Source organism: Cheilinus undulatus, linkage group 24 (genome assembly GCF_018320785.1).
Source record: "Cheilinus undulatus linkage group 24, ASM1832078v1, whole genome shotgun sequence".
Lineage (NCBI taxonomy): Eukaryota > Metazoa > Chordata > Actinopteri > Labriformes > Labridae > Cheilinus > Cheilinus undulatus.
Genome location: NC_054888.1, coordinates 2,288,660 through 2,300,447, shown reverse-complemented (window position 1 = coordinate 2,300,447; position 11,788 = coordinate 2,288,660). Strand labels below are relative to the sequence as shown.

General features: G+C 40.2%; 1 protein-coding gene across 1 annotated transcript in view; it reads left to right on the top strand.

Annotated features, from left to right (window-relative positions):
- Nucleotides 1–1,861, top strand: part of gbx2 (gastrulation brain homeobox 2) — an 8,826-nt gene extending 6,965 nt beyond the window's left edge. Inside the window, exon 2 of the mRNA XM_041782280.1 lies at nt 1,329–1,861. Within this exon, the coding sequence (XP_041638214.1) occupies nt 1,329–1,861 (533 nt within the window). The remainder of the gene's footprint in view (nt 1–1,328) is intronic.
- The last annotated feature ends 9,927 nt before the right edge of the window (nt 1,862–11,788 follow it).

Here is an 11,788-nt window from a genome sequence, read left to right as displayed (position 1 = left end):
ATGTAGTTCCTGACGTAATTGTCGGTAGAGTTGACGTTTGCTCTAGCCTTAAGTATTGATGTTGTTGCTGATGTAGCTGCTGACGTAGTTGCTGACGTAATTGCTGATGTAGTTGCTGACGTAGTTGCTGATGTAGTTGCTGACATAGTTGCTGATGTAGTTGCTGGTATAGTTGCTGAAGTAGTTGCTGACGTAGTTGCCGGTAGAGTTGACGGTTGCTCTTGCCTTAAGTATTGATTTAGCTGCTGATGTAGCTGCTGACGTAATTGCTGATGTAGTTGCTGACGTAGGTGCTGACATAGTTGCTGATGTAGTTGCTGATGTATTTGCTGACATAGTTGCTGATGTAGTTGCTGTTGCAGTTGCTGATGTATTTGCCAGTTGAGTTGATGGTTGCTCTAGCCTTAAGTATTGTGTCTCTTCTGACATAGCTGCTGACGTAGTTGCTGATGTAGTTGCTAATGTAGTTGCTGATGTGCCTGCTGACTTAGTTGCTGACTTAGTTGCTGATATAGTTGCCGATGTAGTTCCTGACGTAATTGTCGGTAGAGTTGACGTTTGCTCTAGCCTTAAGTATTGATGTTGTTGCTGATGTAGCTGCTGACGTAGTTGCTGACGTAATTGCTGATGTAGTTGCTGACGTAGTTGCTGATGTAGTTGCTGATGTAGTTGCTGGTATAGTTGCTGATATAATTCATGATGCTGTTGCCGGTAGAGTTGATGGTTGCTCTAGCCTTATGTATTGATGTAGCTGCTGACGCAGTTGCTGACATAGTTGCTGATGTAGTTGCTGGTATAGTTGCTAAGTAGTTGCTGACCTAGTTGCTGGTTGAGTTGCTGGTTGCTCTAGCCTTAAGTATTGACATAGTTGCAGATGCAATTTCTCACATAGCTGCTGATGTAGTTGCTGACCTAGTTGCTGGTTGAGTTGCCAGTTGCTCTACCCTTAAGTATTGAAATAGTTGCTGATGCAGTTTCTGACGTAGTTGCTGATGTAGCTGCTGATGTAGTTGCAAGTTGAGTTGCTGGTTGCTCTAGCCTTAAGTATTGAAATAGTTGCTGATGTAGTTACTGATGTTGTTTCTGACCTAGTTGCTGACCTAGTTGCCGGTTGAGTTAACGTTGCTCTAGCCTTAATAATTGACATAGTTGCTGATGTAGTTGCTGATGTTGTTTCTGACCTAGTTGCTGACCTAGTTGCCGGTTGAGTTGACATTGCTCTAGCCTTAAGTATTGACATAGTTGCTGATGTAGTTGCTGATGTAGTTTCTGACCTAGTTGCTGACCTAGTTGCCGGTTGAGTTGACGTTGCTCTTTGTCTCCTCCAGGCAGAGCTCTCAGTAAAGAAGACTCGAAGGAGGACGAGTGCGCCCGTAAAGACGAGACCTTCTCCATGGACAGTGACCTGGACTACAGCTCAGACGATAACCTCACCTCCATGTGTCACAAAGACGACGGGGACGGCGGAGGCCTGGATGACGGCCTGCACGCTCACGGCCCCGGCGCCGGCGGAGGCTCCGGTACGGGCGGAGGAGGAGGAGGAGGGGGGAAGAACCGGCGGAGGAGGACGGCGTTCACCAGTGAGCAGCTGCTGGAGCTGGAGAAGGAGTTCCACTGTAAGAAGTACCTGTCGTTAACCGAGCGCTCGCAGATCGCGCACGCGCTCAAGCTGAGCGAGGTGCAGGTCAAGATCTGGTTCCAGAACCGCCGCGCCAAGTGGAAACGCGTCAAAGCCGGGAACGTCAACAACAAGTCCGGAGAGCCGTCGAGGAACCCCAAAATAGTGGTTCCTATCCCGGTGCACGTGAGTCGCTTCGCTATCAGGAGTCAGCACCAGCAGATGGAGCAGAACAGACCGTAGAACAAGACCGGAGAACAGAGACCGGACTGAGACAACAGAGACCGGACTGAGAGAACACAGACCGGACCGCAGAAGAAGACCAGAGACTGTAGGAGCAGCTGGACCAGGTCTGAGGCTCGTGTTGATGGTTTGAATCAGTGGTTTCCGTCCTGGCTGTGTCTCTGTATTCAGAACTGAATCTGATGATGCTGCACCATAATCCTGGACCTACTGTGGTCCTGATCTAATTAGTCTCCTGACGTCTGATCAGAGAATAATGATAGTTCTGACCTGTGGATCCTTCAGCTCAGACAGACAGGTACTAATTAGCATAAAATACAACAGTACTGCCCTCAGAATAACTACATATTAAAAAAAGTTCTTCCTTTTTTAAATAAGTGTCTTTTTTAACACAAAAGAGGATAAGAGCCACTGAGATTTGATTTTTTATGATCCAACATTTCCTTTCAGTCCTGAGATTTAACTCAAAATTAAAGATACTAATAAAAATAAAATAACATAAAAAATACTGAGGTCAGAGTCAGAAATCTGACTTTAACCTCAGAATTCCAACTTTTATCTCAGAAATCTGACTTAATTCTCAAAATTTTGAACTTCTTTTCCACTGAATTCTGACTTTGCTCTCAGGATTTGGGATTTTTTCCCCTCAGAAATCAGACTTTAATCTCAGTATTCTTATTTATTTAAGAATTCAGACATTAAACTTAGAGTTACGATTTTAATCTCAAAATACCAAATTTCATATCAGAATTTTAGATTTTTTTTCCAAAGAATTCCAACTTTAATCTAAGAAATCTGAATTTAATCTCAGAATTCCAACTTTATTCTTGAAATGTTAGACTTCATTTCCACTGAAGTCTGACTTTGCTCTCAGGATTTTGGATTTATTTTCTCAGAAATCAGACTTTAATCTCAGAAATTTTATTTTTAATCTAAGAGTTATGATTTTAATCTCAGAATTCCAATCTTAATCTCTGAATTTTTAATGTTTTTTCCACAGAATTCCTACTTTAATCCAAAAAATCTAACGTTAATCTCATAATTCCAACTTTAATGAAAGAAATCTAACTTTAATCTAAGATTTTCAACTTTAATCTCAGAATTCCAAATTTGTTCTCAAAATGTTAGACTTCATTTCCACTGAATTCTGACTTTGCTTTTAGGATTTTGGATTTTTTTTTCTCAGAATTCTGACTTTAACCTCAGAAATCTTATTTCAATCTAAGAGTTATGATTTTAATCTCAGAATTCCAACTTTAATCTCAAATTTATCAACTTCTTTTCCACAGAATTTGGACTTTAATCTCAGAATTTTGTTTTTCCCCTCAGAATTCCGGCTTTAATCTGAGGATTCTGACTCAGATGTTTGAATTTTTACTTTTATCCCAGAATATCTGACTTCTTTTCCACAGATTTCCAACTTTATTCTTGGTATCCCAACTCTAATCTAAAAATTCTACCTTTGATCTTAAAAGTCTGGACTTCAATCTCAGAAATCCGACTTTTATCTCAGAATTCCGGACTTTAATCTGTGATATAAATGTCAGTGAAATAAATTGGATCTTGAAACCACTTTTTCAGTAACCCTGATCTTCTTGTAAAGACTTTAAGGCCACTCTCCAGTCCTCCTGAAGACTAAAAGAAGCAGCGTTTGTGTAATCCCACAGGCTGAGGTGGGGATTAATATCATTAATGATGAGATTAATCGTGCAGTACTAATGTCCTGCTGTTCCAGGTCTGTGTTAACAGACAGAATAGTTTTCCTTACTATCTATGAATGCTGAGAATAAAACAGAGGAAGGCCTCCTGTTTTCTTTGGTTTTTAAATCGGCCCCTGGTCTGTGGGGTCACTCTCATGGTTTAGGTCATGTATGATTATTACAGATCATCAACACGAGCCTCGGCTGCTCCGTCAGCTCAACATTTCTATGAAAGGACTCTGAGGAGCATCAGACTGCAGGAAGACCCAGAGGAGGACCAGGAGACGGACTGACCTCCTCCTCCACATGTAAATACTGATGACGTGACGTGTTCAAATACACACGGACTGATTTTAAATATTGTTGGAACATTTTTTATGACCCGTCTGTCCGTGCTACTGAAGACGTCTCCTCTGCTCTCTGGATCCATCCGTTCTCTTTCTTTCTCTTGTTTTTCTTCTTTTTGAACAGAAAGGACGCTGCTAATTTATTTATATCAAACTGTGCAAAAGTAACTAACATTCCCTGACGTGTGGAGTTTAAAAAAAAGGATTTAAAGTGTGAATTAAAACATGAACAGATGTGAACAGCTGCTCCGTTTATGTCCTCATTTATGACACCACACTCTCCCTCTAAAGACACAAACGCTCCCGTTCAACCTCAGTCATTGAATATCTAAAATCACTCTTCTGGGGGGGCTGGCATTAGTCTTTCTAATAAAGATCTGCTCACCAGGACGCTCCCGGTACAAGGTTAATATAGAAACAGTGGTGCTTGGAGATAACATTCTCTTCCTCTAGATCCATCAGCAGGAGCGCCCTGGTTTATGTGATCATAAGGTTTCAGTTTCAACATTTTTATCTACAGTCATTAAAGGTAATAACTGGGGTTAAAGCAGCTAGTTTAAAAAAAAACTTTAATCTCCACTGTCAACTCAGTCAGATGTTTGTCAGCTCAGATGTTTGTCAACTCCGTCAGATGTTTGTCAACTCTGTCAGATGTTAGCCAACTCTGTCAGACATTAGTCAACTCTGTTAGATGATTGTCAAGTCTGTCAGATGTTAGCCAACTCTGTCAGACATTAGTCAACTCTGTTAGATGATTGTCAACTCTGTCAGATGTTTGTCAACTCTGTCAGATGTTTTTCAACGCTGTTAGATGTTTGTCAACTCTTTCAGAAGTTTGTCAACTCTGTCAGAAGTTTGTCAACTCTGTCAGATGTTAGTCCACTCTGTCAGAAGTTTGTCAACTCTGTCAGAAGCTTGTCAACTCTGTCAGATGTTAGTCAACTCTGTCAGATGTAAGTCAACTCTGTCAGAAGTTTGCCAACTCTGTCAGATGTTTGTCAACTCTGTCAGATGTTAGTCAACTCTGTCAGATGTTTGTCAACTCTGTCAGAACTCTGTCAGAAGTTTGTCAACTCTGTCAGACCTTTGTCAACTCTGTCAGATGTTTGTCAACTCTGTCAGAAGTTTGCCAACTCTGTCAGATGTTTGTCAACTCTGTCAGAAGTTTGCCAACTCTGTCAGATGTTTGTCAACTCTGTCAGAAGTTTGCCAACTCTGTCAGATGTTTGTCAACTCTGTCAGATGTTTGTCAACTCTGTCAGAAGTTTGTCAACTCTGTCAGATGTTTGTCAACTCTGTCAGAAGTTTGCCAACTCTGTCAGATGTTTGTCAACTCTGTCAGATGTTAGTCAACTCTGTCAGAAGTTTGCCAACTCTGTCAGATGTTTGTCAACTCTGTCAGATGTTAGTCAACTCTGTCAGATGTTTGTCAACTCTGTCAGATGTTTGTCAACTCTGTCAGAAGTTTGCCAACTCTGTCAGATGTTTGTCAACTCTGTCAGATGTTAGTCAACTCTGTCAGAAGTTTGCCAACTCTGTCAGATGTTTGTCAACTCTGTCAGATGTTAGTCAACTCTGTCAGATGTTTGTCAACTCTGTCAGATGTTTGTCAACTCTGTCAGAAGTTTGCCAACTCTGTCAGTGTTTGTCAACTCTGTCAGAAGTTTGTCAACTCTGTCAGATGTTAGTCAGCTCTGTCAGAAGTTTGTCAACTCTGTCAGAAGTTAGTCAACTCTGTCAGATGTTAGTCAACTCTGTCAGATGTTAGTCAGCTCTGTCAGATGTTTGTCAACTGTCAGAAGTTAGTCAACTCTGTCAGATGTTAGTCAACTCTGTCAGATGTTAGTCAACTCTGTCAGAAGTTTGCCAACTGTCAGATGTTTGTCAACTCTGTTAGATGTTAGTCAACTCTGTCAGATGTTTGTCAACTCTGTCAGATGTTAGTCAACTCTGTCAGAAGTTTGTCAACTGTCAGATGTTTGTCAACTCTGTTAGATGTTAGTCAACTCTGTCAGATGTTTGTCAACTCTGTCAGATGTTAGTCAACTCTGTCAGAAGTTTGTCAACTCTGTTAAATGATTGTCAACTCTGTCAGAAGTTTGTCAACTCTGTTAAATGTTTGTCAACTCTGTCAGAAGTTTGTCAATTCTGTCAAATTTAGATTGGGGCTTGTCCAAAGATATTTTTTCAACAATTTGGCTGAGCAGGTTGAGCAGGGTTAAGTTACACTGGTTTAAGACCACAAATAAGCCGATGATAAAAGAGGAGAGACGGCAGATGGTGGCATTTTACCCTGCTTAGACTAATGCAGAGTATTTAACTTTCAACAAGAGAAATATCTGAAAATATCCAGAAACATCCACAACATCTATGGCTTTCTTTTCTTGTTCATTTGTTTTAAAGATGCAGCATGTAGTATTTAGCCTAGTAGCATTTAGTAAAACAAACAAACTTGGTTAAATGAAACATGTTGTCTATAGCTAGGTCTATCCTAATTAGTGTTTATCCACCTGAAAAAAAATGTGTTTTTTTTTATATTAACTCAGAATAAGCAATCTATTCATACATGGGGAGGGTCCCCTCCACCGATGCAGCCATCTTGAATTTTTGCATTTTGCATGTTTCTATGGCGCCACAGAAGCGACCACATAACAGATACACTTCTTTTTTTTTTAAATTCCATTGGTTGCCACAGTTTTCATGAGAGAAACATGCAAAATGCATAAATTCAAGATGGCAGCACCCGTGGCGGGGACCCTCCCCATGTATGAATAGATTGCTAATTCTGAGTTAATATAAATTTTTTTTTTTTTTTTTCCAGGTGGATAAACACTAATTAGGATAGACCTAATTAGGTCTATCCTAATAAACCTGGACCAGGTTTGTCTATAGGTATAATATGTCTATTATACCTATAGACATAATGTTTCATTTAACCAAGTTTGTTTGTTTTACTAAATGCTACTAGGCTAAATATTACACACTGCACCTTTAAAATAATTGAAGTTTAAAGGTCAAAGATGCAGAGACACTGCAGTGAGGAGACTTTATTCATGTGTTTTAGTCATGTGTGGCCTGATTAGCTGATGCTGATCACCTGGCATGCCAGGCAACGCCAACACACACACACACACACCCACACACGTGTGCTTAGCATGCCAACATACATACAAATGCACAGTCTCTCCCATTCACTTCATATGGAAAATATGTGTGGTTGTCTTTGGTGACTGACATCGCCAAAGACTTTATCTCTATTCTGTTAAAGCATTGTTTAAATGGGCTGCTTTATTGGAACAGCTTCATGTATGTGCATGATCAGAGCTCATTGAGGGCTGTATGTGTGTTAATCAGCGATGACATCATCAAAGGACCATAGCTGCAGTTGCCATGGGGATATGCCCCACCAGTGACAGACTGGTCTGAAAGACCTGATTGCTGCCTCTGAGAAGCTCCTGAACAAATGTTAATTACGGGAAAACTGTAAATGCTAGGTGAAAAGTAAAGAGATCGTGAGCTTCTGACAGTTCTGGGGAATGTGAAGATGTAATGTTTTTTAAGATACTGTGAGAAATGACGGAGTTATGACAGTGTAAAAACAGTCTGGTCAACAGGAGAAAAAAATAAAGTTTACATTGGCTCTTATGGGACAAAATCAGGGACCGCCACCTAAACAGCTGGCTCCCATTTCAATTTTAAAAAAGGTAGGCCTTCAAAAAAGGGTTGATATGAGTCCCAGGAACTGTGGCCACATTCTGTGAAAAAATCATTCACCTCCTATGTATGGTTTGGCCGTGAGGGTGAGTTGTTTGCAAAACTGTAAGTCGATGTGTCGGCTCTCCCAGGCTCTAGGGTGATGACATCACTCACTCTAGCAGGCTGATTTTTCATGATTTTCACTCAATGCACAGGAGATTTGAAGACTCGCCTATCGAAAACCGTAAACCCCATCGTCATACCAAAGACATTCCTGAAGACAGGACAAAAATACCTGCGTTTTAAAGTTTGAATGATCTCTGTAGGTGAAAGTATGGCGAAGCAGTAGGGGCTGTGAAAAACCCTGTTTTTGTCATTTCTCCGTCCCTCTCACCATTCATTTCAAATGGGACTTTTTTTGCAGTTTTTTGCAAATAACTTTGTGGAAAATTGGCGAATCTCTTAGAAAAGTCACAGCACACCAATCGGGAACAAACCACACGTTTTGATGTATAATTTGCAGGGGTTTTCTCAAAGCCCTAGGAGAAGTAGCGTGGCGAAATTTTGTCCGGAAGATGAATAAAGAAAAAAGAAACGCATGGAAGAGCAATAGTGGCTCGTGTCGTTGCCCCGAGCCTCTAATGACAGCTGCTCAACAAATGTAAAATAAAACACTAAAACCTTTGTTAAGGGTGCAATTACACCAATATGGTTAAGTCAGCAAGAAAACCTAAAAATAAACACTGGTAGATAAACAATAAAAAATACACATCTCAAACATGAATAGATAAGTGAGGCTATATTACATTTTTAATAATTTGCACTAAAGCATATGAGGACTGAGAAACAAACAATTTAACCCACATGCTTTTTTAGTTTTCTGAAAGCCTAGTAATTCCTGTTCTCTATCAACCAGTGTTAATTTTAGTCCCAGTCTTAGTCTTAGGCCTCAATGCCACTTAGTTTAGTCACATTTTATTTATCTCTACCTTTTTTGGTTTTAGTCGACGCAAACACAAAACATTGTTTTAGTCCATAAAAAGTCCTCACATTTTAATCTCAACTAGTCCCAGCATTTATTCTCTTTCCTGAATCTGGTACCAAATCATGGTAGTGTGTTCTCTGCACTCTGCCAAACTCAAAGAAAGCTTTTAGCCCCCAGGTAGTCCTTTTTGGTGTTGGGAAAGCTTGAATCTGAGTTATTAATGATATTTGAGTGATGTCATTAATAATCAGAAATGTTCCTGATTAATAATCAATCAATTTAAAAAACAATTACCTGGCAGGTTAACAAAAAAGTGCTATTCAAACTTTTTATCGTCGTTTAAATCTACAGTATGCTCGTTATGTTTTTGTTGCTGTTAACTAACTTTTAGTCAGTGCTGGCTGTTTGTTTATTTCGATGCAACGAAAAGTCGACTTATGAACACTATTTTTTATTTCAGAGCCTGACTTAGAAGGACGTTTTTTTTCAAGTGCTTATTGTTATTTAAAGGGCAGTCCACCAATTTTACACCACAAAGAGTTAATAATAAATCTGAGGCGTGTTTTTATTGGCTGGTGTCAACAAATGTCTCTTAATTCTTCTTCAGTGACAGCAGAAAAGAGCATCCTTGTCTGTGCTGCGATTATTCCAGCCAATCAGAATCAGATCTGATTCACATTCTCAGAATTAAAACACCTAAATGTGTGTTCTTACACCCGCAGCGTGAACGCAGACGTGCATGTGGCTCTAATGAATATTTTTGCAAATTGTAATCAACCCGGGCCGTCATGTTGGGCTGATAAATGAGACCCGGGGGGATCGGCCTTGGTCCCGGCCCCCCTCCTTCCTTCTCCCTAAATTAACATCAACCTGCTCGGGCCTCAGATGAACTCCCGCTGATTAATCCTGACGGAGACACCGCCGCACCGCTGCAGCCGAGGAGGCGTCCTCTTCTTCTGTGGTGGTCACCGCTGCTGCATGAGGGACAAAGACCAGACGATGCATGCTTGCAAAAATGACTACTAGAAAGACTGAGTGATATTTTTATAGTCAAATAAATCTCTGATTTACAGTCAAAGTCTGAAATGAGCTGGCCTTTATTTTGGACAGGCTTCAATATGTGACAGACCTTTAATTTAGATATCAATAAACTGAATCAAATTATGCCAGATGATTGAAATGATATAGATCATAAACCTAGTTCAGGAACATAGAAGACGTCTCTAAGATGGAGCCAATCTGGACAGTTTATAAGTTTAGTTGCTAAACTTGCAGACAAACTCCTGCACAAATATGTTAGCAATGCTTTTGTCCAATTGAGCCAAGCTTTTTCTCCTTTCTTTGAAACTATTTCCACTTAAACCCTTCAGAGCCTTAAACTGAGAGCTGCCTTTACATGTGAAAATGCGCAGAAACACCCGGCTCGAAAAGAGACGGGCTGAACATGTGGATGGGTTTTTATTAGAAGATTCACAGCATTTTAAATTCCACTGACATAGATGGTGCTAGGTTCTGCATCTAACTGGTGTTTCAGCTGGGTTTCTCTCAGCCGTGTTGACTGAAGCAGCTCCATCTGCTGCCCCTGGACCCTTTTGTTGCCCCACACACTGGTGCCTTCCTGTTAAACACGGGGCTGAGAGGGATTAGCCGGGGATTATCCAATTAGCAGACAACAGCAAACACCAGCCTGACACATACACACCACTCAGCAGCCAAAAGGGAAACTACACTCCATGACAGGACTTTGACTAGTAAAATGAAGAACAAATACACATTTATATGTAATTCACGTGTATGAATACTAGAAATTCAAACTTTGAATGATTTATTTGATACCACCACAGCAAAAAAGACCCAACATTAGGCAATTTAAATAATTTAAACCTTTGGATCCTACTATGTCCGTTTTGAGGACATTCATCATTTTTATCATCATTTTTTTGAGTTGATAGTCACATTTTTATAGATTGAGGCATCAAATTTGGTCAAAGTTATTACTTTTCTTCATATATATATAAAAAAATGTGTTGCCCAAAGAATTTGACTGACACAAAATAGCTCCATCCATCCTTGTTTGTCCAAAATCTGGACAACAGACTTCCATTAAAAACAGGTTTTTTGACTGTGTCTATGGCACCAAAACAACATATAGCAACCTTTTCGTTGCAGTCAGTCGATCACCAGGGATCTAAATTTCACCATTCCACAGTGATCCAGCAGATCATGCCAGCCCACCATTTTAACCCCTTCAGCAACGTGCATGCAAGGTTTCGTCCATGGACTCAGAGTGTTTGAAGTGCTATTTCACCCACTAAACATCATCAGAATTAAATGAAATGATTCATGCCACTAGATATGGATGTCTGAGAGTGGGCTACATGTGTAAGGAAAAGTTTGTGTGCTCCTACATGTGTGCTCAGGTGTGAATCTGCGTCAATGTTTACAACCGGACATGCCGTAAGTGGAGTGTTTACAGTCGATAATGCTACTTCTGGGTTCTGCAGTCTGGGACTAAGAAAGGGGGACATTTGGACAATTTCAACTTTGCCCTCACTTCATAGCAAGTAGATGGACATAAATGAGGATGCACAGGTCCTTTCGATCAATAGGTAAGAATAAATCTCAAAGATGCAGTAAATTTATAAATGCTCGTAATTGGCATATTTGTGGTCACATTTTGGTTAGAGGTGGAAATATGCGTGTTTGTAAGTCATATCCTACTTATTTCCTCTGATTTTTTATGCCTGTACAGAAAATAAACCTAACATGAACAAATGCATTCGCTCTCATATGATTTGGTAGAGGAGGAGGCTCAAGAAAAGGACTGTAAAACTGGTGTGTTTTTGGCTCCGATAGACTCATCTGTTTAGCATGGACGCTATCTCACTGAATCACAGTCATAGGCATAGCGGACAATAACTCGCATAAAAAGGGTGTAACATTGAATTATTATTATTATTTTTTTTTTTAGTGGTCAGGGTTGAAGTTGTTGAAGACATCTGAAGCAAAGTTTAAAAAAATGTTGAAAAATGATTATTTTATTAACACCTTTCTGCATGTCTGTTTTCTGGACGGACAAGGACAGATGGAGCTAAAATTTACAAGGGAGCGAGGGTTAAAATGTGATCCACCCTCTGTGCTGACTTTGGTGTTAAAAAGGCGAGACAAGCTAGGCGCGGGAGCACAGAGCTCTGTAAGT